This window comes from Oryctolagus cuniculus, chromosome 2 (genome assembly GCF_964237555.1).
Source record: "Oryctolagus cuniculus chromosome 2, mOryCun1.1, whole genome shotgun sequence".
NCBI classification, from domain to species: Eukaryota; Metazoa; Chordata; class Mammalia; order Lagomorpha; family Leporidae; genus Oryctolagus; species Oryctolagus cuniculus.
Genome location: NC_091433.1, coordinates 72,933,624 through 72,960,370, shown reverse-complemented (window position 1 = coordinate 72,960,370; position 26,747 = coordinate 72,933,624). Strand labels below are relative to the sequence as shown.

Here is a 26,747-nt window from a genome sequence, read left to right as displayed (position 1 = left end):
CAGGAGAGTCTTCCAGGTCTCCCACGTGGGTGCAGGGGCCCAAGGACTTGAGCCATCTTCTACTGCTTTTCCAGGCCATAACATAGAGCTGCATCGGAAGTGGAGCAGCTGGGGCTCAAACTGGTGCCCACATGGGATGCTAGTTCTGTAGGTCAAGACTTCAACCTGCTGTGCCACAGTGCTGGCCTCCTTTTACATCTGATAGTATCTGCTGAATATATCTGGGTGGTCTTATGTTAGGTGCACCTACATTTATGATTGTTATACAGATTCTTGCAGAATCAATGCTTCTATCAAAATACAATGTCCTTCTTTGTCTCTTTTTATACTTTTATTTATTTAAAGTCTATTTTATTTGATGTGAGTATAGTCACTCATGCTCATTTTCTGCTTTCCTTTTGCCTGGCATATCTTTTTGCAGCCCATTCACTTTCAATTTATGTGTATCTTCAATGGTGAAGTGAGTTTCTTATAGCCAGCATACAGTTGGGTCTTAATTTTTCATCTGTTCAGTCATCATAGGGCTTTTGACTAGGGAATTGAACCAATTTACATTCTAGGTTAGTACTGGTGCGTAAGCTTTAATACCTGTCATTTTGTTGATTCCTTATTGATTTTGTCTGCTCTATCTGTAAATTTAGTATTGTCATGTGTTTTCATGTTTACTTAGGCTGGTCTCAGGGTGGTGAATTCGCTTTCTCTGCTTATCTGGGAAATATCTTATTTCTCCTTACTTTTAAAGGATAGCTTTGTTGGACACAATATTCTTGGTTAGATGTTCTTTCCCTTTAAGACCTTAAATAGATCATACCACTGTGTTCTGGCCTGCATTGTTTTCTGCTGAGAATTCTGTTGTTATATTAATTGGTTTTCCTTTATATGTAACTTGATGCTTTACTTACCATCTTTATGATTCTCCTGCCTTTTACTTATGCTCTTTTCACTACAATATACATTGGAGGAAACAATTTTTGATTGAGTCTGCTTGGAGTCGTTTGAGCTTCCTGTTTCCGGATGTCCACAGCTCTTCAAAGACTTGAGAAGTTTTCAACTATTTTGTTTCATTTAGTAGGTTCACAATGCCCTTTTCCTTCATGGATCTCTGTGATAAAAATAGTTGCTTGCTTGATGGTATTTAACATAGGCTTTCTGCATTCTTTTTCATCTTTCCTCCTTATTTTTGTCCCATTGGGTTATCTCAAATGTCTTTTTCTGCAGATCAGAAATTCTCTCCCCCATTTGGTCTATTCTGCTATCGAAGTTCTCAAAGGCACTTTTTATTAATTGATTGAAGATTTCATGTCCAAAAATTCTCTTTGGTCCCTTTTAATGATTTCTCTTTCCTTAGTGAATACGTCATTCATGTTACCTATGGTTTTTTTAGTTCTTTCCACTGTCTACCTGCATTTTCTTGCATCATACTGAGTTTCCTTACAATCATTATTTTGAATTCTATTTCTGGCATTCCATGAATTTCCTTCAGCTTAGGACATACTTCTGGAGAACACTTGTGTTGCTGTGGAGGTGTCATGATACATCGTTTCTTCATCTTTTCTGTGTCCCTATGTTGACATCTATGAATTCGATGTAATAGTCCTTTCTTCTCTCGGAGTAGCTTTTATTTCAAAGATTGTATGGTTTGGATGGAATTCAGAGTGCTACCTGGCTTGATGTTTGCCTTTGGATTTAGGTAAGCACAGAAGTATAGTCTCTGAGTAATCTCTTTTGCTTTAATCAATGTCAACTGCGTCTATTAAGTAACACACTGGGCTGGTCTGCAGCAGTTAGCAACGATGGAATTGTGACTTTTTGGTGAACGTGGGCTCCCTATGGTGTGCTTCCTCAGTGACCATAGTGTTGGGTGTCAGGTACAGCGCAGATTGTGATAGACATGGCTTTGTTCTTGGCACTGAGATGTCCCCTTGTCTGTCTGGCAAGCCCAAGTGATGCTAGGGCTGTTGGCACCAATAGCTGTGGCTCTCCGACTTCATAATGTGAATGGGACCTTCCTCACACCCTGCTGGGAGAATGTGATTGGCACTGGGGCTTAAAACACCAAAAGCTTTAATCTCAGGACTAGGGGATGTGCACTGAATCCTGCTCCAGTCCTACAGGGTGATTACAAGGTATTTGAGGGATTTTGCACTGGCAGGTATGGGTCTGGAGAGGTGTACTGCAGATAGACTCTTCCCTAGGTCCCATCAGGTAGATTCCAGTAGGTTTGAGGTCATTAGTATTGATTATTACAGCCCTGGTGTTGCAGGATACAGTGGGGTTGTTACCCAGATGTCCCAGAGTGGAAGCCAGGAGTTGAGAATAGGGTAGCCACCTGCCTGAAGCAGAATGAAGCAATAGAGCACTCAAGATACTGCAGTTGCCTTTGAGATACTCCAAAGATTAGAATACTAACATCAACAGTCTCAGTTCTGCAGGGCACAGATGGACCTGCCCACAGTAATGTAGCATGCAAAGGTGATTCTGCAGTTTGTGCCTGGGGCTCCTAGCACCACGAGCTAGGAGGTACAGAAGGAAATTGTTCAGGTTGGGTCTAGATCTTTTATGGGCCTTGCCTGGTGCTAGGCTGAAGCAGCTGCACAACTCCCCCTGGACCAAGCAGAGTGAGCGAGCACAACTCTAGTACTTATGTCCAGAACTCCCACATCGTAGCATGTGTGGTGTCTGTTCTCTGCCTTCTAGATTGCCCTAACACTGCCTCTGGTTACTTCCAGACGTAGCATGATTGCTTGCTATCTGCTGAATCAGAGCATAATTCAGCCAGTACTCTGCCATATCCACATGAGACAGGTTCTTGGCAGGCAGAGAGGGAAAAAGAATGCAATGTGGCTTCTCTTTTTTGGAGCAAAATAGCCACTCACACCAAAATCAGCTCCCCTGGCTGTACTTGAAGTCAGTGGGGGGACAGTGGAATTCTTCCTCAGTTACATCTGCCAGGGGCATTGCCACAGCAACTTCTTACTACCTACTCTTCTGAAGATGACATTTCCAAGCCAAAAACCAGCTGCATAGATAGCAGGTAGCCTGGTGTGGTTATCTGCACTGGGATATGTGTCCTCTTTCCTCTCCATCCCATGGATTCTCTGTTCTATTCTGTCACTTCTCCACTGAAAAGATCTGTGTGTCAATCATCTGGGAAAAAGTTCCTGCTTATGTTTTTCCGTTATCTTTCTGTGGCTGAGTCCAGTGCAGCTTCTCGCTACTTAGCCATTTTGGATCGGTCTACTTTTTAATTTTTAAAAACTTAATTTAAAAAATTAGTTTAAAATTAATTTTTAAAAAGCTGCAGTCACTTTTTACTTTTATATTTAAAAGGTGTATATATTTGTTTGAAAGAAAGAGTTACACAGAGGCAGAGGCAGAGGCAGAGAGAAACAGAGAGGTCTTTCATTCACTGGTTCACTCCCCAGATGTCCAGAATGGCTGGAGCTGCGCTGATCCGAAGTCAGGAGCCAGGAACCTCTTCCAGGTCTCCCATGCAGGTGCAGGGGCCCAAGACTTGGCCCATCTTTCACTGCTTTCCCAGGCCATAGCAGAGAGCTAGATCAGAAATGGAACAGCCAGGACAAGAAACAGCACCCACATGGGATGCCTGCAGTGCAGGCAGCGGCTTTACCCACTATACCACAGAGCCAGCCCCAATTTACATGTTTTTCAAATATTTTATTTATTTATTTGAGAGGCAGAGTTACAGAGAGAGAGAGGCACAGACAGGAAGAGAGGTCTTCCATCTGCTGGTTCACTCCCCAGTTAGCCCACAATGGCCCCAGCTGGGCTGATCGGAAGCCAGGAGCCAGGAGCTTCTTCCTGGTCTCCCACACAGGCCCAAGCACTTGGGCCATCTTCCATTGATTACCCAGGCCAAAAGCAGAGAGCTGGCTTGGAAGAGGAGCAGCCAGACAGGAACTTGCACCCATATGGGATGCTGGTGCCACAGGTGGAAGCTTATCCCACTATGTCATAGCACTTGCCCATACTCTCTCCTATTTTAAATGCTAGCATTATTGATACAGTAATTCACATATTTAGAGCATTCACTTGAATGTTTCTGAGTATATTCTGAGAGTTATGTGAGCATCATCACAATATGTTTTAGAACATTCTATCTCGGCGCAGCGCACCAGTCGAAGCGGCCATTTTTGGGGGGTGAACCAACAGAAGGAAGACCTTTCTCTCTGTCTCTCTCTCACTGTCTAATTCTGCCTGTCAAAAAAAAAAAAAAAAAAAGAACATTCTATCATCTCTAAAAAATCAGTACCCATTAGCAATGATGTCTCTTCCTCCTTTAACTGTTCTCTAGGCCATCACTACCTACTATCTGTCTCTATATATTTGCCTATTCTGGACATTTCCTATCAATGGAATCATAAAATAATACAAGGCCTTTTATGGATAGTTTTTTATTTAATATATTCAAGGCTCAACCAACTTACAGTGTGTATCAGTATTATTGCTTTTTTCACTTTTTAAAAATTATTTTATTTTTCACTTGACAGATCAATTTATACTTTAAAAACTTTTCATTCATATAAAGAGAACAAATTTTATGCATTTCACAGGTATAAATCCAAGAAGATAACTATACTTTCCTCCTCCCCTCTCTCCCTCCCTCAACTACCCTCCTTCTCTTCTTTTTTCCTTTAATTTTTACAAAAACATAATTTTAATCCACTCTATAATCACAGGTTTAATACATCACTAACCGTAATATTCAACAATTAAAAAGTAGAAAGACTACCGTTCCACAGGAGCATAAACAACAATCAAAAAAGCTTAGTGAAATAAGCCTGTCCCAAGAATTGACAAATATCATATCTATTCTCTGATATGTGAGAGTTAGTGTAGTGTACAAAAAAGTATAATAATGAAATGGACATCTTGCAATCTTATTCCTATTTATTGACAAAAATATTTTAAAAATTTTTGGAATACTTTTACATTCACAGAAAATTTGCAAAGATTATATCTGTCCTCTTCAGTTTTTCCTAATGTTAACATGCTAATCAGCCACGACACATGACAAAAACTGGAAACACCATTAACTAAACCAGAGATTATTTGGATTTCATTTCAGAAAATAACTGTTCTTTTTCAGGATATAATCCAGGATATCACACTGCATTTAGCTGTTTTGTCTCCTTTTCATCTCCTCTGCTATAAAATCCTTTCTAATTGTTTCCCCTGTTTTCTATGACCTTCAAACTTTGAGATATTTAATAGAATTTCTTTAAATTTGGATTGGTCACATGATGTATCTTCATGATTATCCCAGAGTAACTTAATTTTTATAAGAATACCTTGGAGGGGGACAATATAGAGACACTACCAAAGAAATCTGAGATGCAATGTGATCCTTATCAAAAAACCAAGGACATTTTTTTTACAGAACTAGAAGCAACACACTAAAATTCATACAGAAACACGAAAGACCCCAAGTCCTCAACGAAATCTTCAACAATGAAAACACAAGCTGGGGCATCACAAGACCAGGTTTCAAGACCAACTACAGGCCTGTCATAAACAAAACAGCCTAGTCCCCGCACAAAAATGGAGCAATGGAACAGAATGCAAACCCCAGAAATTAACCCATGTATCTACAACCAACAAATCGCTGACAAACAAGCTCAAATAATTTCTTGAGGGAAAGAAAGTGTCCCCTACAAATGATGTCGGACAATAGGATCTTCATATGCAGAACTATTTTACAGCCTACACAAAAATCAACTGAGAAAAGATCAAGAACCGAAATTCAACATCCAGAATCATCACATTCCTAGTGGGAAACACAGGGTAACACTGTAATATACTGGACTAGGCAACGACTTCTTGGATAAGACTCCAGAAACACAGGCAATCAGAGGAAAAAAAATAAACAAGTGAGATCACACAGGAAACAGTCAACAAAGTTAAGAGGTAACTGACAGAATGGGAGAACAGGCAAAGGATAGGAAGGGGCTGTTTTCAAAGATGAAATGCAAGTGGACAACAGAGAAATGGAAGAAAGATGTTCAATGTCACTAGAAACCAGGGAAATGCATATAAAAACCATAATGTGGTCCCACCTCACCCTAGATGGAGTGGCTATTATCCAGGGATCAAAAAATAGAAAATGGTGGCAAGGATGTGGAGAAAAGGGTTCTCTAATACATGGGTGGAGGGAATGCCAATTGGTACAACTATTATGGAAAACACTATGGCGATTCCTCAGAAAAGTAAAGCTAAATCTCCCAGATGACCACGCTATCTCATAGAGAGAAACCTTCCATTGGCTGGTTCACTCCCTAAATGTCCAAAAGGGTTGGAGCTGGGCTGGTTTGAAGCCAGGAGCCAGGAACTTCCTCTGGGTCACCCATGTGCGTGCAGGAGCTCAAGCACTTGGGGCATCCTCCACTGCTCTCCCAGATGCATCAGCAGGGAGCTGCATCAGAAGTTGAGCGTCCAAGACTCTACGTGGTGCCCAAATGGGATGTCGGTACCACAGGTGGCAGCTTTGTATGCTATGCCACAGCACCAGTCCCTCACGTATCCTTTTGCTATGACTCCTTCTCTTCTGATTCTTCCTTCTCATTAACACTAGATTCCTTTCTGTAATTAGTGTGCTCCAGACTCATCATCTATTTTCCCTGTCCCAGTCCTAGAATCAGTTTTTTCTCCAAGGATCACTGCTTCCTTTGATTGGAGGATAATATTTGAGAACTAATACCTGAGCACTGAGTGCCTTTGTTGCTATTGGGGTGTTACTGCAACTGACCCAGTCTATGGCATCTGTGCCCACTCATGCACTAACCCATAGGTCAGAAATATTTCTGTATCTATTTGCATGAATATTCAAGTAGCCAAGAGTTCCTGCTGATATTTCAGACTCAAATCCAGAACCACAAGGTTCAATCTAATCTCTTATTTTTAATTTGTTGTCTGAGACTAAGAAATTAGGTTCCCAATTTCTACAACTGAATTATTTGTTCAAACCACTATTCATGTAAATTAGTTTCAGAATACTAATTTCTACACCATGAGAAACAGGTTTATTACCATGGGTTCTTTTTGTTTCTAGCCTTTTATTACCCAATAGATCTCTGATTATGGTTGTGCAGGTTTGAATTGGGATATCTGATATGTTAATACCTTACCTCAAGGCCTCTAAACATAGCTTAGAAAACTTAAGTATATATTTATGTATTACAAATTATATATTTGGGGCCAGCACTGTGGCATAGAGGGTAAAGCCACCACCTGCAGGGCCGGCATCCCATTTGGGTGCCAGTTCGAGTCCCAGCTGCTCCACTTCCCATCCAGCTCTCTGCTACGGCCTGAGAAAGCAGTAGAAGATGGTCCGAGTCCTTGGGCCCATGTACCTGTGTGGGAGACCCCAAAGAAGCTCCTGACTCCTGGCTCCTGGCTTCGGATTGGCGCAACTCATGCCATTGTTCCGAATTAGGGAGGGAACCACTGGATGGAAGACTTCTCTCTCTCTCTCTCTGCCTCTCCTTCTCTCTCTGTGTAACTCTGACTTTCAAATAAAAAAAAAATCTTTAAAAATTAAATTATCTATTTAACTTATAATCATTTTCTCTGTTAGCACTTTTTCAAAGTATTTTATGTTGGTATTTGACATCAATTATAAGGAGACTAAGTCCTTGCAACTTGCTACGGTTTGCATGTGTTTTTTCCGATATGGGTTCATGTGCTAGAGGCCTGGGGCTCTGTGTCGTGGGATCTTTACAAAGTGGGGCCTCGTGGAAGGCAGTTAGGTCACTGGGACCAACACCTTTGGAAGGGGATACTGCTGGTCTCGTGGACTTTGTTCTCTCCAGAGTAAGGTGTTACATACGAAGAGCATGAGCCTGCCTCCCCAGCCCCACCTGCATTTCAGATCTCTTGTGACATCATTCACACAGAATCCCACCACTATGATGCCATCTGCATGAAGTCCTCAACAGACTTGAGCAGAAGCAGATACCCAGCCTGAGGACCTCCAGAACTGTGAGTCAACAAATCTGCCAGTTTCCTAAGTACTCAGTCTTGGATATTTTGTTGTACTAACAGAATGCAGACAAACACATGATCTTACTTAACATCTGGGTGAATAAAAGAACTCAAGCGTCCCCTCCTATATCTTCAAGGAAAAACTCATCTAAAAGGAACAGTAAAATTATGTCAATTTTGTCACTTGATGCTCTAATAAGTTGATTCATCTCCATCTTGGTAATTGGTCTATTTAGGATTTCTGTATTTTCATGTCTCAATTTTGGTAAATTGTGTATGTCCTGAAATCTATACATTCTTCTAGATTTTCTGCCTTGTTAGCACATAGCTGCTTGTAGTATTTCCTGATGATTCTTTTAATTTCTCTGGTATCTGTTGTAACACCTCCTTTCTTAAATTCTGATTTTATTAATTTTGGTATCCACAAACCACCTTTTTATTCGTTTGGCCTATACGGTATCAATTTTCTTTTCCTTTTTTAGGAAAACGCCAGCTCTTCATTTCACTGACCTCTTGTATCATTTGCTGTTTCAATTTGTTTATTTCTTCACACTAATTTTAATTATGTGTTTCTTCACACTAATTTGGGGTTTGGTTTGTTCTTGCTTTTCTAGATCTTTAAATCCATTGTTAGATCATTTATTTGATGCCTTTCCAATTTCTTGATGGAGACAAAAGTTGCTAGAACCTTTCCTCTTAACACTGCTCCATCCCATAAGCTTTGATATGTTGTGTTTTCATATTTATTTATCTCTAATAATTTTTTGATTTCTCCTTTCATTTCTTCCAAGACCCAGTGTTCATTTCAAGAGCATGCTGTTCAGTTTCCATGTGTTCACAGACTACATAGGGATTTCTTAAGTTGTTAATTTCTAGCTTCATTGTATTGTTGTCAGAGAAGATACATGGTAATATTTAAATTATTTAAAAATTTGTTCATACTTGTGTTATGTCCTAGCATGTGATCCATCCCAGAGAAAGTTCTAGAATGTGTATTCTGTAGCTGTGGGAGGACATGCTCTGTAGATAACAATTAGATACATTTGGTCAATACTGCAGATTAGCTCTGTTGTTTCTTTGTTGAATTTTTTGGTGCAGTTGATCTGCCACTGATGAAAGCGGGTGTTGAAGTTACCCAGTATTATTGTATTGGAGCCTATGTCTCCCTTTAGAGTCACTAACATTTGCTTTAAATAGCCACGTGCTGCAGCACTGGGTCAAATACATTTACTATAGTCACAGCTTCCTGTTAAACTGATCCTTTCATCACTGCATAATAACCTTGTTTGTCTCTTTTCACAGTCTTTGTCTTTAGGTCTATTTTGTCTGATGTTCGGCTACTTCTCATTTTTTTACATTTCCGCTTGCATGCAGTCTCTTCTTAGACTCTTTCACTATCAGTCTGTGTGTACCTTTGTTGATGAAGTGTGTTTCTTGTAGGCAGCATATGGATGGATCATGATTTTTTTTTTTTTTTTGACAGGCAGAGTGGACAGTGAGAGAGAGAGACAGAGAGAAAGGTCTTCCTTTTGCCGTTGGTTCACCCTCCAATGGCCGCCGCGGCCAGAGCGCTGAGGCCAGCGCACCGCGCTGATCTGAAGCCAGGAGCCAGGTGCTTCTCCTGGTCTCCCATGCAGGTGCAGGGTCCAAGGACTTGGGCCATCCTCCACTGCACTCCCTGGCCACAGCAGAGAGCTGGCCTGGAAGAGGGGCAACCGGGACACAATCCGGCGCCCCGACCGGGACTAGAACCTGGTGTGCCGGCGCTGCAAGGCAGATGATTAGCCTAGTGAGCCACGGCACCGGCCTGGATCATGTTTTTTAATCCATTCAATCAGTCTGTTTCTTTTAATTGGAATAGTTAGGTCATTTACATTGAAGTTTATTGTTAATCAGTAATGACTTGGTCCTGACATTTTTCTGTAAATATTCTTACCATTTGTTTTTTAATTTCTTTTGTGCTTTTACTAGGAGATCATTATGCTGAGTGAAATAAGTTACTCAAAAAGAAAAAAAGTCACATTTTCTATGGTATCTATTACTTACTATACAGCTAAAATTTCTTATAGAGGAGCAAAATTCATGTCTTTGGATTTTTCAATTGTTTATAGCCTACTCTACATTCCTGCTGAACAATGGCCCATCTATTTTTACTCATTGAACTCTTTATTTAGTGGCACCTTGAGCCTTTTGACTATAGATTTAAAAATAGATTATCACAAAACTTAAAAAGATACCAAGGGGAAGGGAGGCGAGGAAAATGGGAGGAAAGAAAGTATCATTATATTCTCTGAATTCTATCTGTAAAGCACATAAAATATGTTCTCTTTGTATCTTTAAAATTGTAAATTAAAAAATTAAACCCTCAAAAAACCTTCTAAGACTAATAGGATACAGTCTTTGAGAACTACAGGTACACAAAGACTTCTTAGACTTAGCATGGTTCATAAAAGGACAAAGTGGTGTGTTTGTCACAATTGAAATCTTCTGTGAAAGCCCTTGCTTAAAAAGATGAAAATTATAATTAATGATACGGAGAAAATAGCTGCAAATCACATGTCTAAGCAAGAACTTGTATTTAAGATACATAAAGGACTCTCAAAACCGAAAATTTTAAAAGCTGGATTAGGAAATAAAGGATATGAATAGATATTTCAAAATGAGGCTACACAGACAGCAAAGCAGCACACAACAATATGGTCAATATTACCCATTAAGAAAAGAACATTTATATCCTAACACAATATCAATCTGTAAAACATCAGAATGGCTGAAACTGAAACAAAAAGCCGTGATAGAGAAAAGGCTGGAGAGGACGCAGAAAACCTGGAGCACTCATATACTATCGGTAGAAGTGTTAAATGCTAGAGCCACTTAACAGTTGGGCAAGGTCTTAAAAAACTAGCTAAACACACAAGAACTAACCACACAATTGCCCTACAACTCAGCAATTGCACTCTTCAGCATGTAGCCCTGAGATACGAAAACTTTTTCTTGAGTGAAGAATCATGAATGTGATTTACAGTAGTTTTATTCACTATAGCCTCAAACTAGAATTCCTACTGTTCTTTAGCAAGTAAACAGCTAAACAAACTGCAATATGTATGCCATGGACTACCACTTGTTAAGGGGTACAAACTGCTGATAGAAGAAACAACATGGATGAACAATGAATTATACATGGTGAAGAAAAAAATCTCAGTGGGACAAGTATTACAGTATTTCACCTATTGAATAATCACGGAATAATTTATAGAAACAGAAAACAAGATTAGCAGCTGACAGGCATTAAGGATGGAGGAGGAGCTGTGGCTTGGCTGTAAATGGGTAATAGGAAGAATCTTGTGGGGGAAAGGAAAGGATTTTTTTTTTTTTGACAGGCAGAGTGGACAGTGAGAGAGAGAGACAGAGAGAAAGGTCTTCCTTTGCCGTTGGTTCACCCTCCAATGGCCGCCGCGGCCGGCGCGCTGCGGCCGGCGCACCGCGCTGATCCGATGGCAGGAGCCAGGAGCCAGGTGCTTTTCCTGGTCTCCCATGGGGTGCAGGGCCCAAGCACTTGGGCCATCCTCCACTGCACTCCCTGGCCACAGCAGAGAGCTGGCCTGGAAGAGGGGCAACCGGGACAGAATCCGGCGCCCCGACCGGGACTAGAACCCGGTGTGCCGGCGCCGCTAGGCGGAGGATTAGCCTAGTGAGCCGCGGCGCCGGCCAGGAAAGGATCTTGATTGTGGCGGTGGTCATGTGAAGCTACACCTGATGAAATTACATGACGTTATGCGGGAACACACATGCACACACGCTCACATACAACTGTCTGTTTAATGAAATAGGCACAAGTGTTGTGGACTGTACTAACGTAAAATCCTGGGTTTGTTGTCAGTCATGCCAACGTTTGCAACTGTTGTGCAAGATGTTTACACTGGGAGAGGCTGAGTGAAGGTTGTTCATTTCTTCAAACTTTCAGTGGATCTATAACTGTTTCAAAATAGAATGGTAAAAAGAAACCCAACAGGGTAATAAGCAAAACTGGACAGGAAGAAGCAGAGATGAAGAGATACATTCTACTGGAGGACAGCTTGGAAGAAGCTTTATTCAAACCATTTATGTTTTACTCAAACATTTTATAGAGAAATCTTTCTTTGGGGACTTCTAACTATAAACAAGGAGCAAGCTATATGCCTGAAGTTGTTCATGGTATTATTGCTTAGCAAAAAAAAAAAAAAAAAAAAAAAAAAAGGAAATAATCTAATTTTCCAGAGCACATGAAAGAATGAGTAACATCAAAAACACGTGTGCTCAGTGACATGCCAGCTGTCATTAAATGTGATGATAAAAATAAAGTAGCAGAATGTAAATACTTTCCAGTTGGAGGGAGTGTGTTTAGCCTAACAGATAAGATGCCCACAACCCATACCCAAGGATCTGTGTTTGCATTCTGGCTCCACTCCCAATTCTAGCTTCTTACTAATGCATTTCCTGGGAGGCAGCCGAATTTGGCTCAAGTAGTTGGGTTTCTGCCATCTGTATGGGTGACATGGATGGAGTCCCTAGCCCCTGCCTTCAGCCTGGACCCGTGCCAGGCATTGTTGCCCCTTGAGGAGAGAACCAACAGATGGGACAGCACGCTCTCTCTGGTTTCCAAAACAAATACATAAATAAAAGTGCATATTAAGAAAGGTGAAAAATTAGGATACCATATAGTATGCACTGCTTTTATTCAAAACAGTGGGGAGTAGAGGGAAACGAAATATATGAGAATGCATATATGTGTGTATTTAAATATATGAAAACACATATGTGGGAATCTGGGACTTAATACTTTTCTGTGTCTTGTTGTCAAATGTAACTTCATTTTCAAAAATAGTGGGAATTAATGACAAAATCACCATTAGAAGACATTGTAAAATAATGACGACATCAGGTTCAGTGCATGATGTAGTGGGTTAAGCCGCTGCCTGCAACACCCACATCCTATATGGATCCTGGTTGATTCCTGGCTGTTTCACTTCTGATCTAGCTCCCTGCTAATGCATGTTGGAAAGCAGTGAAGGATGGCCCAAGTGCTTGTGCCCTGTACCAATGTGGGAGAACTGGAAGAGGTTCCTGGCATTGGCCTGACCCAGTGCTCGCTCGCTCTCTCTCTCTCGCACGCAATATATTTATATATATATATTTATAATTATATAATTACATTATATAATATAAATATAATTTATAATTATATATATAATTGCCTTTCAAATAAAATAAATAAATCTTTTTTTTAAATGGCGGAGTTAACTATGGAATAAGCCTGATGGAGAAAAGCGAACAAATTGGTAATTACATATTTTAGACAGTTTTACCTAAAAGTTCCATATACAGGGACAACTGTTGGTTCTGGGTTTGAACTCCAGCCAGCATGCAAGGTTGAAGAAATGACTGAGAAAACCCTGGTCCTCACACGTTGTCTTTGAGGGAGAAACTTCCAGGTTGCAGTGTAGGATGTCACTGTAAGATGTCCAATGCAGTTTTTATTTGGTAACTTCTGAGTCTCATTTTGACTGCAACAGAGTGGCCTGAAAGACTGAGAGTCTGGTGCTGTGGCATGATGGATAGAGCCACAGCCTGTGATGCTACCATCCCAATTCATGTCCTGGATGCTCCACTTCCGATCAGAAGTTCATTCTCCCTCTCCCTCTCCCTCTCTCTCTTCCTCTCCCTGTCCCTCTCTGTCTCTCTTCCTCCCAGATGTATTTATTTAAAAGGCAGAGGTACAGAGAGACAGAGGCAGAAGAGACAGAGAGAGAATGGTCTTCCATCTGCTGGTTCACTCCCCAAGTGGCCACATGAGTCAGGAGCTTCTCCCAGATCTCCCACACAGGTGCAGGCACACAAATACTTGGGCTATGTTCTACTGCTTTCCCGGGCTATCACAATAAGCTGGATTGAAAGTGGAGCAACCAGGTCTTGAACTAGCGTTCATATGGGATGCTGGCACTGCAGGTGATGTCTTTACCCACCACACTACAGTGCTGGCTCCTTGGCAAATGCAGTGGAAGATGGCCCAAGTGCATGGGTCCCTGTCCCTGGCACCTGTAAGGAAAAGAGAAATGAAGCTCCTGGCTCCTAGCTCTGGACTGAACCAGCACTGGTTGTTGCAGCCACTTGGGGAGTGAGGAACTTTAAGGAAGATCTCTCTCTCTCTCTCTCTCTCTCTCTGCCTCTCTGTCTCTGTGTCTCTCAATCTCTCGCTCTGTCCATGTGTCCCTGTGGCTCTGATTTTCAAATAAATGAATACATATTTTATAAAAAAGAAAGACTGAAAATTTGTTCAGAATGAAATGACCTGGGCAGTTAAAATTTTTAAATCCTCTGCAAAATCTCATGTGAGAGTCACTGTTACACCTCTCTGAATCCCCAAGCATGCCTTCTTCAGATAAACTCGCATCTTTCACTTGAAGAAGACACAAGGAATAAAGACAGGGTGCCTGCCACCTTGATGAGACCAGCCAGGTGCTGTGCCAGATGTAGGAATCCCAGACTGAGGAGCACAGTCACTGCCTTCATGGAGCCAGTACTCCAGCCAAGAAACTACAGACAGCAATCAAACTCTGGCAAAAATCCCCTGAATAAATTCTGACCCAGAACTAGCAACGAGAGACACTTGACTCCCTAACTAACTGGCATGATGATTTACGTTAAGAACTAGAGAGAAACTCCATCACATGCATTCTGTTCCTTCAGGAGATAACAGGTTTCCCCTAGCACATCAAATTGCTTCAGTTTCTCTGGAAAAACAATGGAAGCAAAAAAGGGAATGAGCAGAAGGAATGACAATGCATTTGGCTGAATATTTTGTACTGCTTCCATCATCCCCGTGATAGCACAGTGAAATCTTTGAGGTCACATGAGCTCAGGGCAACCCTTCACACAGCTTAAAATAATTATCCTGTTTAACATTACCCAATTCTGCCTCTGAGTTTAATTCCAAAAGGCTAAAAGATGGCAGGGAAACTGCTCCAAAATCAAGTGGCTCCTACAGCACTACATTTGGATGAGCTGAGTACAGGTGAATCAGAGACAGACTTCATCCTCTTTTCAACACATGTGAACCTAAAAGCAAATGGAGCAGTAATTGCCAAATATATTCTAGGAGAAGCTTGGTCCAGTGTACCTCTCCATCAAAGTCAGTGAAATGACTTTAATTTGAATCCATGATGGATCCTATTCAATACGTGGCACTGTGGTGAATTTTGCCTTTTCTCCTTTTGAATTGTTCATTTCAGATTACCCCGTATTTTAAGACCCAAGCTTTATGGATGACTATTTCATTGTTTGTGATTTCCTATTGAATGCCTGACACTTAAAGACTCCTGTATTAACATTTACTAATTTGGGGGCTGGTGCACTGGCATGTCTGCTTAAGCTGCTGCTTGCATCATGGATATGCCACATGGGCACTGTTTCTAGTCTGCTTCATTTCTGATCCAGCTCACTGCTAATGTGACGGGGAAAGCAGTGGAAGATGGCCCAAGTGCTTGGGCCCCTGCACCCATCTGTGATGCCCGGAAGAGGCTCCTTACTCCTGGCATCAGATGGGCCCAGCTCCAGCCATTGCAGCCATTTTGAGGGTGACTCAGTGGATGGTAGATCTCTTTCTGTCTCTCCCTCCCTGTCTGTCACTCTTGCGTAAGTCTGTGCCCTTGTAAAAGGGGAAATTTAGATAAAGGCAGAATCACAGGTGAAGACTAGCGTTTCTGGAACCACAAACCAACAGACTAGCCAGATTCTTGGGGCGAAGTCCGAAACAGATCCTTCCTGAGCAACTCCAAATGCAGGATGTCCCTGTGATATTGGACCTCTCCCCTCCAGAATCATGAAAGAATAAATTTCTATCCATTGTGCATTATTTGTTATGGCAGCTCTATTCAACGAATGGCAGAGATTAAAGCCACCATGCCCCCCACTGTTTCCTTAAGCACTAGCTGTGGTGAAAGCTAGAGAGAAAGTCCAAAGAGGGAAAAGGTGCAGAACGGGGCTCCCTGAGGTAGAGGGGCAATGGAAAGGCACTGACAGATACAAAATTCAGATACCACTGACCGCATCGGTCCCATAGTAAACTCTCAAGGATCATAAGGAACTGAACTTATTTCCATGGTTTTACCACTGCTAACCTACTAAATGCAGTCTTCCCACACTGGCATTACTGAAAATCAGGGTTAGTCAATTTACTTGTGACCTAACATTCTTCCACTAATTTTTTATTATCAGTCTATTATTTTGAAAGAGCTATATCCATTGGATCACTCCCCAAATGCTTGCAACAGCCAGGGCTGGGGCAGGCCAGCGTCAAGAGGCATGAACTCCATTCACGTCTCAAAGGGGAGGGAAAGTACTCAAGTACGTGAGTCATCACCAGTGGTGTCTCAGGTGCTTGAACTGGCAGAAACCTGGAATCAGGATTCAGAGGCAGAATTTAAGCCCAGGCAATCTTGTATGGGATGCAGGAGTCCCAAGTGGCATCTGAATTGCTACACCAAAGACTCACCTCTCTTTACAACTGTGATTTTGTTTTTTCTGACAGACAGCAGTTTTCTCCACCATGTAAATCAAAGTCATGCAGCCTGGCGATCCAGGAGTTTTCTGGATATTTGGGGACTAAACCAGCAGTTGGAAAACATCTCTCGTATCCCTCTTTGTCTTTCTATCTCTGAAGTAAAGATCAATTTAAAAAAAGGTAGAAGCATCAGTACTAGTGCTTGCATGAATTCACACATATTCACACACACACTCTTTGTAAAGCGTTCTTTGCAAAGTATTCATGCCCTTTATTACTTCCTGTTCCACTCTACTTACTTGGTTCAGGACCTCAAAAATTTTTTTAGCTATGATAATACCAATAGTTTTAAAACGAACACATTGGAATGTATATAGGAGAAGGTAGGAGGCAAGGAGGCTAAAGAGTTTGATTTATCTGAATAAACTGTGGGAAAAAGAAAGCACTGTTTATAGAAAATGATGTATGACAGCCTCCTTTGAAGTCTTTGCTAACACAGAATCACACCAAATTATTAATCAAAATGTTGTATTCTCTTAGTCTATGGTCTTTGGAGTCACTGCACAAAATAGTACTGTGAGTGCAAAGACATTCTGGCTCAATTTTTTAAAAATAGCCATTTCCCCAAAGGAATGTGTCTTGCTTATTACTGACATTTGGTATGTTTCATTCATTGGAATATTTCTTATTTTCTACATGTTCCAGAAACCTGTGAGATACAGGATTTGATAAACTTTTTGAAGGCAAGAAAAATCCAATTGTTCTATGAGAGTCATGACCTTCTGGTGTAGAAAAGTTGCCACTGAAAAATCTAACAAGTTTCATTTTCTCTAGTATGGCTAAAAACTGAATAAAAGGTGTTAATAGAAAAAAATATATAAGTGTTTCAGATTTCCTGTATTTCATAGGTAGAATTCTAAGAGGATAACCATATTTTCCCACCTGTCTTTCTGTCTCTCTCTCTCAATCTCCTTCTGAACTTTCTTTTTATTTCTTTAATTTTAGCAAAAACTTAATTTCAATCTAATTTATAATCACAGGCTTAATGCAACACTAGCCATAATATTCAACAAGTGAAAAACAGACCACAGTTCTGCAGGAGTATTTCAAGGGTAAAAGCAACAATCAGATCACAAGATTTCTGTTTCATTCCTACACATTTGTGGTGTGCTATGTTAACTGCAACAAGTTTGTTGCCTTATTACCTATGTGCAAGTTGAGGACCTGGGAATAAATTCTCACAGATAGATATTGGTTAAGTTCACTCTCAACAGTCTACATTATTAGGAAATAACCTCTTCTATCACAGAAAAACTTCATATTCAATAAAAATTACCCAACATTTATGAAGAGAGAAATGGAAACAAAGGCAGCACATCATAATTTTACTCACAATTCAGAGTGGTTGTGCACAGAAATTTCTTCTGATGAATTTTCCTCTCGAGGACTCTTGGTATTTTATGAAGACTTCTCTTTATTTTATTTAATGACCCAAGCAATCAAGGCACTCTTGTCACATTAATGACTGGGAGCATGGATGGCTAGAAACACATCTCCTATCACTTATCTGCAACAATAAAGAGTGGAGAAAATACCTGATGTGTGAATTTGTGGCTATACAACATATATGACCATTGTTGAAACTCAGCAATCACAACTTGCAAAAAACAAAGACAACATCAATTTTCAACTGAGGGTACTATGTATTCACCAGGAAATCTAGAAAATCACATAGTTAAAAAGCAACATGGACAGGAAAGCATACATTATTAAAAGCAGGGGTGTGTGTGAACCAAGTATCTGTATGACTTCCTACAGCGGACTGAGGTGTCAAGCTAACTTTCCCTGTTTGTGTTACCTCATTTTATGCTCCCTCCCTAACTAGACCCTGTGACTTATTTTCCCAGAAACTTTGCAATGTGTTGGAGGACAGACAAAAGCAGTCACAAGGAATAATCCAGTGTTAGATGAGGACTTTGGTCAACATGATTGAAACCATCGAGTCTAGAGCTCAGCTAAAGAAATGAAAGGTGCAGGTTGTGAACTTGAAAACTGGGGCAAAGGGAAGAATTATTTCAATCTTCTAGTTTTGGTTTGACAATTGAGCTTCAATTAAGAATGTGTGATAATTAAGTACTAACACAGCAGAGTTAGGGTTATCAAGAGTGACACAAAACAGGTCACAGATATGGTTAGATAGCTAAAGATCACTGAAGATTAATTGTAAGGAAAAAAGGAAAACTAGGCACTAGGAGTCCTCAAGCTTGCTAAAGACAGTTAATATATGGACAAATTTAGCAGAGAAGAAAGCACTAAATCAGACCCAGCTTTGTTAGCTGGTACAGGATTGATTTCAGGGGTTGGTGTTAAGAATCAGGAGGAAAGGTAAATAATAGCATAATCAAGTTGTCCATCAGTTCAAAGGTTTGAAAGTAGCTTTGGTGGGCCGGCGCCGCGGCTCACTAGGCTAATCCTCCGCCTAGCGGCGCCGGCACACCGGGTTCTAGTCCCGGTCGGGGCGCCGGATTCTGTCCCGGTTGCCCCTCTTCCAGGCCAGCCCTCTGCTGTGGCCAGGGAGTGCAGTGGAGGATGGCCCAGGTGCTTGGGCCCTGTACCCCATGGGAGACCAGGAAAAGCACCTGGCTCCTGGCTCCTGCCATCGGATCAGCGCGGTGCGCCGGCCGCAGCGCGCCGGCCGCGGCGGCCATTGGAGGGTGAACCAACGGCAAAGGAAGACCTTTCTCTCTGTCTCTCTCTCTCACTGTCCACTCTGCCTGTCAAAAAAAAAAAAAAAGTAGCTTTGGTAATCAAAGCAAAAGTTAAAAAAAAAACACCTGGTCTGTATGGTAAACAGGAATTCTGGGAATGGAGATCTGACACTGCTGCCTTCACACATTGTTCACAGAGAAATTTTTGTAGAATTACATAGGACCACAGAGCTCAACATAATGAAGTATGGGTAGACATGAAACTGATGCTGCATTTCACAAAAACAAGATTCCCTAAGAGACAAGAAAGGGATTTTGCAGAGAAGCGGTGAATTTTTCATTCACTTACAAGAAAAGCCAAGGATAAATGAGTTAAGCTGCCAAATTTGACACAGTTCTTTTTTTTAACTTTTATTTAATGAATATACATTTCCAAAGTACAGCTTACGGATTACAATGGCTTTCCCTGCCCCCATAACTTCCCTCCAACCCACAACCCTCCCATCTCCCGCTCCCTCTCCCCTTCCATTCACATCAAGATTCATTTTCAATTCTCTTTATATACAGAAGATCAATTTAGTATATATTAAGTAAAGATTTCAACAGTTTGCACCCACACAAAAACATAAAGTGAAAAATACTGTTTGAGTACTAGTTATAGCATTAAATCACAATGTACAGCACATTAAGGACAGAGATCCTACATGAGGAGTAAGTGCACAGTGACTCCTGTTGTTGACTTAACAATTGACACTCTTGTTTATGGCATCAGTAATCACCCTAGGCTCTTGTCATGAGTTTCCAAGGCTATGGAAGCCTTTTGAGTTCACCAACTCTGATCATATTTAGACAAGGTCATAGTCAAAGTGGAAGTTCTCTCCTCCCTTCAGAGAAAGGTACCTCCTTCTTTGATGACCTGTTCTTTCCACTGGGATATCACTCGCAGAGATCTTTCATTTAGGTCATTTTTTTTTTTTTTTGTCAGAGTGTCTTGGCTTTCCATGCCTGAAATACTCTCATGGGCTCTTCAGCCAGATCCAAATGCCTTAAGGGCTGATTCTGAGGCCACAGTGTTGTTTAGGACATCTGCCATTCTATGAGTCTGCTGTGTATCCCGCTTCCCATGTTGGATCGTTCGCTCCTTTTTTTTTTTTTTTTATTCTATCAGTTAGTATTTTCAGACACTAGTCTTGTTTATGTGATTCCTTTGACTTTGAGCTTCCTGTACTAGGATGTGTCTGTCCTTCTCCAAACCCAGGAAATTTTCTGCTAGTATCTCACTAAAAAGGCCTTCTAATCTTTTCTCCCTCTCCATGCCTTCAGGAACTCCCAGAACCCAAATGTTGGGATTTTTAATAGTATTTTTTGGATTTCTAATTTCCTCTTCTTTTCTTTGGTCTGACTGTCTACTTTCCTGTTCTCTGTCTTCTAAGTCCGATATTCTCTCTTCTGCTTCACTTATTCTGTTTTTAAGGCTCTCTAATGTGTTTGTCATTTGATCTATTGAATTCCTCATTATGATTTCTCTTCACTATCACAGTTTCACGTTCTACTAGTTGCTTCATTTCATTTTGATTCCTCCTTAAGATTTCATTTTCGCGTGAGAGATTTTCTATCCTGTCCAGTAAGGATTTCTATAGTTCAAGAATTTGTTTTTGAGAACTTCTTAATGTTCTTATCAAATTTTTAAGATCCGTTTCTTGCACTTCTTCTATCTCATCATCTTCATAATCTCGAATTGGGGTGTCTTGTTCATTTGGGGCATCATAGTGTCTTCCTTGTTCTTGTTTCCTTGATTTCTGCGTTTGTTGTTTGGCCTTGTGGAGATATTCTTTGGTTTCTTCGCTGTAGTGGTTTTTCTCCTTATACTATGACTCTAGATTAAGTGGACTGTCTGCTTTTGATGGATCCTTAGAGGCTGTGATGGGTGTGGCCAGAGAGCTCTGTTTGGTTCTTCAGGGTTAAGGGTGAGCCCAAGGTGACTCACCCAGGTTGTTCTCTCTCTCTCTCTCTCTCTCGCTCTCGCTCTCGCTCTTGCTCTCCCTTTCTCTCTCTCTTTCTTTTTTTTTTTTCTTTTTGACTCAGAAGGGCAGTAATTCTGCACAGCTGAACGGATTTGAGGGTAGTCGATATATGAAATCTGGCCCCTGTCGGTATTCGTCTGCTCTACCCCAGGGACCACACAAAGGGTCTATGCAGCCCTCAGTGTGGTCTCAAATTTCTCTGCAGTCTCCCCCTGGGTTGCCAAGGTTACTTACTGAGTTTGTGTACACCGTGAGTTCTCTCTCCCACCCTCAGATTTTCACAGTCCTCTGCAATTTTTTTCCCGAGCTTTTCCCTGAGACTCCAGTAACTCCACTTTTATTAAACTATCTTCTCCCGGACTATCAGTGCGCGCCCTCACTATTCTGCCATCTTGGCTCCGCACCCCCATAGTTCTTTTCTGTGTCTTCTACCGTGGGAAACTGAACTGATCAGTGCATTTTAGATTCCTCATTGTAGATCTCATTTTCCTGTGTCTTTTCTCTCTGTTTTCAAACAACTTGGTAGTTCTTGGTCTCATTATTTTAATAATGTCTTTATTTTAGCAACCCGATGAATACCTGGGTACTCTCAGTAAATAATGAAAAAAGCACTTTATCTGTAAAATACTGGATGTAATTTTAAGGTATTATAAAGTATATTTCTCTTCCAACACTTTTCCTAAATTCATACTCCACACCATTAATTAATCTAGGCCTATATGAGCCATCTGTGCTCATGAAGTCTGCAACAAAGTGTTTACAGATTATGTGCCTTTATGAATGTTTGATTCAAGAGAAAAGCAACAAACCAGCATAGATAAAGAGGTGCTGAGCTGGAACCAGATTTTTTATTTTCAGAAAATGTGATGAAATTTGTCTTTGTATTACTGAGATCATACTGTTGTTGATATGTTTTTATACGAATTATATATGTGAATCTTATTTTATTTTTCGATAAATACATTGCTAGATCAATCTCGGGAGGTGGGTACTTTCTAACCCTACACTGCCAGCTATCTTGATGTCTTTGCCCCACTAACATTACCTCACCCCAGACATTCATCCTTTCTTTGGGGGTTCACTGATTTCCTTAACATTTACAAAGGTACTTTGTTTCATTTTCATCATTCTGCCATCTTCCACTGTTACTTCTCCAGCTAGCTGGATACCATTTTCATTTTATATGGCCAGTGGTTTGGAAAAATGGTAGGATTCCTATGAAGATAATCAAATATAAGCATATTTGGGTAACACCTATCATCCCAAGGTACTCCTCCCTCCTTTCACACTACTCTTTATAGTTTTATTGAATTAAAGTCTCCATTACAAGGCATATGACTTTGGAATGACAATTGGTGCTTGGATATTTTGCATCTTAACAAAATCAGATGAACACAGGACAGGAAATTATTGGTTGCACAGAAGTACGTAGTAGAAAATATTACACATATACAGTGCATATTTTATACATGTATCTCCTCAGTGATGTGACTAACTTCTCAGCTGAAATTCAAAGGAAGAACTATGTATGTTTATTCTAAGTCAATATGTATAAAAGATTCCCCCATTAGAATAAGATACTTTTGCCTTTACTTTAAGACCATTTAACAATTTTCATTGCAGAAATATCCACACTTCTGAGGGGTCTCAAATGGCTGATGGCAAATGTGTGTTATGAAAGCAACTAAGGATGTGTTTCAAAATCTTTGCACCAAAATAAACATCTCTTAATTCTATCTTTCCATAATCTTTGTGAAGTTCCCTCATATTTGTATATTTGGGCATCAGTGTAATAAATTCATGTGTCATTCACCTACGTTCAGTATTTCTCAACCTTTAGCCAACTGTCATCGTTTTGAATATCCACATTCTGAGTGTGGGTCACCAATCTTTAACAGCATCTCCAACGCACATATTGACTCATGTGTTGAGCCACACACAAATCAATTTTAACTCACACACACACACACACACACCCATTGTTCCTCCATGTTCCCCAACTCTTAATGCTGCCCCTGACTCTGTCTGATTTTTCTTTGTTCTTTCAGCTCTCTACTCTGATGGATTGGCTCTGTCAGAAGAAACGCCACTAAATTCAGGCTGAATGCAACCAACTCAAAGGGAGGCAAAGACCTGCAGTGTCTCCTGCCTACCTCGCTTTGCTCTCATGGCTGTGGCTGAGGTCCTGCTGCATGGGAGGTTCACTGTCCTGAAACTCTGGCTGGGAGTGGGTCTCTTTCTTTCTGGATGGCTCCACATTGGGCACTCTCAACAGCGCAAGCACTCAGAAGTGGTAATACCCTTGAGGTTAACTGGCACTGGGAAAGGTATGAAGACTCCAGGCTGGCTCTCCTATAGCCTGCACATTGAAGGGCAGAGACACATTATCCACATGAAGGTCAGAAAGCTTTTGTCATTCAGACACTTCCCTGTGTTCACCTACACAGACGAGGGAGCTCCCCATGAAGATCAGCCTTTTATCCAGGATGACTGCCACTATCAGGGTTATGTGGAAGGACAGCCAGAATCCACTGTTGCTCTTAGCTCCTGTTTTGGGGGCTTGCAAGGAATGCTACAGATAAATGGCATTTTGTATGAAATCAAGCCCAAAAAGTTTTCTACCACACATGAACATCTGATTCATAGACGACATTACATTGAGACAGAATTCCAGTCTACGGAATGGCAATCAGCAGAAGAGATAGCAGAGCAACTAGGGTTTCAAGACAGTAAGAATCGCCCTCTTATGCAAGAAAACTATGAGGGGATGTGGACCCACAGATGGAATTTAGAATATGCAGTGGTTCAAGACCATCCACGATTCCTTTTCCGGAATGGCAATGTCACACAGATGATACAGGATGCATTAGTCGTGATGAATGAACTAAATTCTGTTTTTGATAAAATTGATGTGTTTATTGCTTTAGTTGGATTGGAGATTTGGAATGAACAAAACTTCCTGCCAAATTACACATCTATGAGTAGAGTACTAAATGATTTTTGCGATTGGAAGATGACGCATTTGGATGCCCGAATGCCACATGATATTGCCCATATTTGGGTGTATTATCAGACTTGGCTGAATGCCGATTCAAAGGCGGGAAGTGTATGCAAACAGAATAGCTGTTCAGCCGCTAAATTTTTATTAGATGAGGACTTACTTGATTTTGTACTTATTGTGGCACATGAGATTGGTCATAATTTGAATTTCCCACATGATACAGGGAAATGTACATGTGGGAGGCCCACATGTGTAATGTCTCCAACTGATCGTGTGACAGAAGCATTTAGCAACTGTAGTATTAATTCTTTATTAATAATTATGCAACAAACAACCTGTATGCGCAACACACCACATCGCGCAAAATACATATGTGGGGACGGTATGGTTGATGGAAACGAGCAGTGTGACTGTGGAACCTATAAGCAGTGTGAACAAGATGCCTGTTGTTTTACAAACTGTACTCTGAAACCTGGGGCTGTCTGTGCTTCTGGGCTTTGTTGCAAGGACTGCCAGTTCAGGGAAATAGGGGAAATGTGTAGAAAACAGGAAAATGAATGTGATCTTCCAGAGTGGTGCAACGGAACATCAGCGGAGTGTCCAGAAGATGTCTACATACGAAATGGACAGACTTGCATGGGAACTAGCCACTGCTACAACAAAAGTTGCCCTTCCCGGGAGAGGCAGTGCAAACAAATTTTTGGCGAGGAAGCCACGAATGCAAAGCAGGTGTGCTACAGTGAAATGAATACCCGTGGTGATCGTTTTGGTAATTGTGGTAATGATACCGTATCATATACAGCATGTGATACTACAGATGTTATGTGTGGGAGAATTCAGTGTGACACTGTGAAAACAATCAGCATGAATGAAGACCATACTTCTGTGCATTGGATTAACATCAATGGCACTTCTTGTTGGGGCACTGACTACCACTTCGGGATGACCATAGCTGACACTGGTGATGTGAAAGATGGTACAGAGTGTGATGTAAACTCTATATGTGTCAACAGGAAGTGCACCTTTGTGTTACCTCCAGTATATACTTGTTCACCTAAATTCTGCCATGAGCATGGAGTCTGTAACAGCAAAGACCACTGCCACTGTGACTCTAAGTGGGACCCACCCACCTGTGAAGAAGAAGGTGTAGGAGGTAGTATTGACAGTGGACCCCCTGGTAAAAAAAGAAAACGCAAAAAACAAAAAAGCACCATTTATATTTGGCTACTTATTTTGTTGATATTATTATTGCTTTTGCTTTTATGTATGTTGTGTTTCTTTTGCAAGAAGAAGAAATCCTCTGAGGAAAAAGAGAAAACTGCTCCTCCACCCGCAGGAAAGCCTGGAGCTGCTCCTCCACCCGCGGGAAAGCCTGGAGCTGCTCCTCCACCCGCGGGAAAGCCTGGAGCTGGAGCTGCTCCTCCACCAGCGGAAACGCCTGGAGCTGCTCCTCCACCCCCGGGAGGACCAGGTGCTGGACCATCAGCCAAGGCAGGGAAGGGTGCTGGACCTCCACCCAAGGATGCCCAGAGTGCTGCAGCTCCCCCCAAGGCTGGGCAGACTACTGCAGCTCCACCCAAATGAGGGCCTCCACCAGAGGGAGCGCAGAGTGTTTCAGCTCCACCTTAAGGAGAGTAGAATCTCTTAATTCTCCTAAGATGAAAGGGGGAAGATTCACACTTACTGAAAATAACCCCAACCTTTGGAATTTCCCTTACATTTGTTTTTTCTGTTGTCCTGGCAGTAGAAATGTCATTGCATGTGGCAGAAAGACTTGAAAAACCTTTAAAACCCACTATGTCATCTCAATCATAAATGAAACCTAATAAATGAAGGTGAAGTCCTAGTATATTCATACTTCTCATTGCTTTAAGAAATTTTGAAGGCTTATTTTCCATGGAATTAGTCTCTTTGTTTCTCCTGACCAAAGGCAGTGACCAAGATGGGGTGGGTCGGGGTTCATTTTCTGTCTTGGTATTCCAAACCTCTTTCCTGTTTGGCCTCCTGCGTGTTTTGCCACACGAGGGATGGGAAATGATGACTGGCATTTCTTCTTGGCCAGACCCCCATTGGTTTCTGCCTATAAAGTACAAGCTAGACGGGTACTATAAACCTGTTTCAGTGTTGTCTCAGTACCAGCTTTCTCCATGGTTACAGCCGTAGCCTTCACTCAGGAAATTAACACTACGTATAGACATATTTAGTAGCTTCCAGAACCTGCATTAGTGTAAGCCCCAGGTATCCTAGGAGTCACCAAAGAGCACGTCCTAAGGATTGAGTCGCAGGTCTCTGAGCCCCTGCCAAATTCCAAAGGTCCCACCATCAAGCTGGCTGTACTCAATTCCCAAGCAGTAGGTTCAAACAACCCCAACCACTTCCCATTGAACTCCAGTGATCACTACACCTGCTAGTTAGATTGCCAGTGCTTCTCGTAGTAATGAAAGTTCTCATTTTGTGGTTGATCTCTGATGGAT

General features: G+C 41.3%; 1 protein-coding gene and 1 long non-coding RNA gene across 2 annotated transcripts in view; one reads left to right on the top strand and one right to left on the bottom strand.

Annotated features, from left to right (window-relative positions):
* LOC138848493 (uncharacterized) overlaps positions 1 to 18,978 on the bottom strand; it is a 41,440-nt gene extending 22,462 nt beyond the window's left edge. The window contains exons 1-2 of the long non-coding RNA XR_011386325.1: positions 17,934 to 18,978; positions 16,532 to 16,693 (exon numbers count right to left, since the gene is read on the bottom strand). This is a non-coding gene — a long non-coding RNA (uncharacterized lncRNA). The remainder of the gene's footprint in view (positions 1 to 16,531; positions 16,694 to 17,933) is intronic.
* Positions 7,840 to 26,124, top strand: LOC100339702 (disintegrin and metalloproteinase domain-containing protein 20). The gene is made up of 2 exons (XM_002709344.5): positions 7,840 to 7,998; positions 23,321 to 26,124. Exon 2 carries the CDS (start codon positions 23,377 to 23,379, stop codon positions 25,855 to 25,857), a length of 2,481 nt encoding a protein of 826 aa, XP_002709390.4. The 5' UTR covers positions 7,840 to 7,998; positions 23,321 to 23,376; the 3' UTR covers positions 25,858 to 26,124.
* Positions 26,125 to 26,747: the final 623 nt, after the last annotated feature.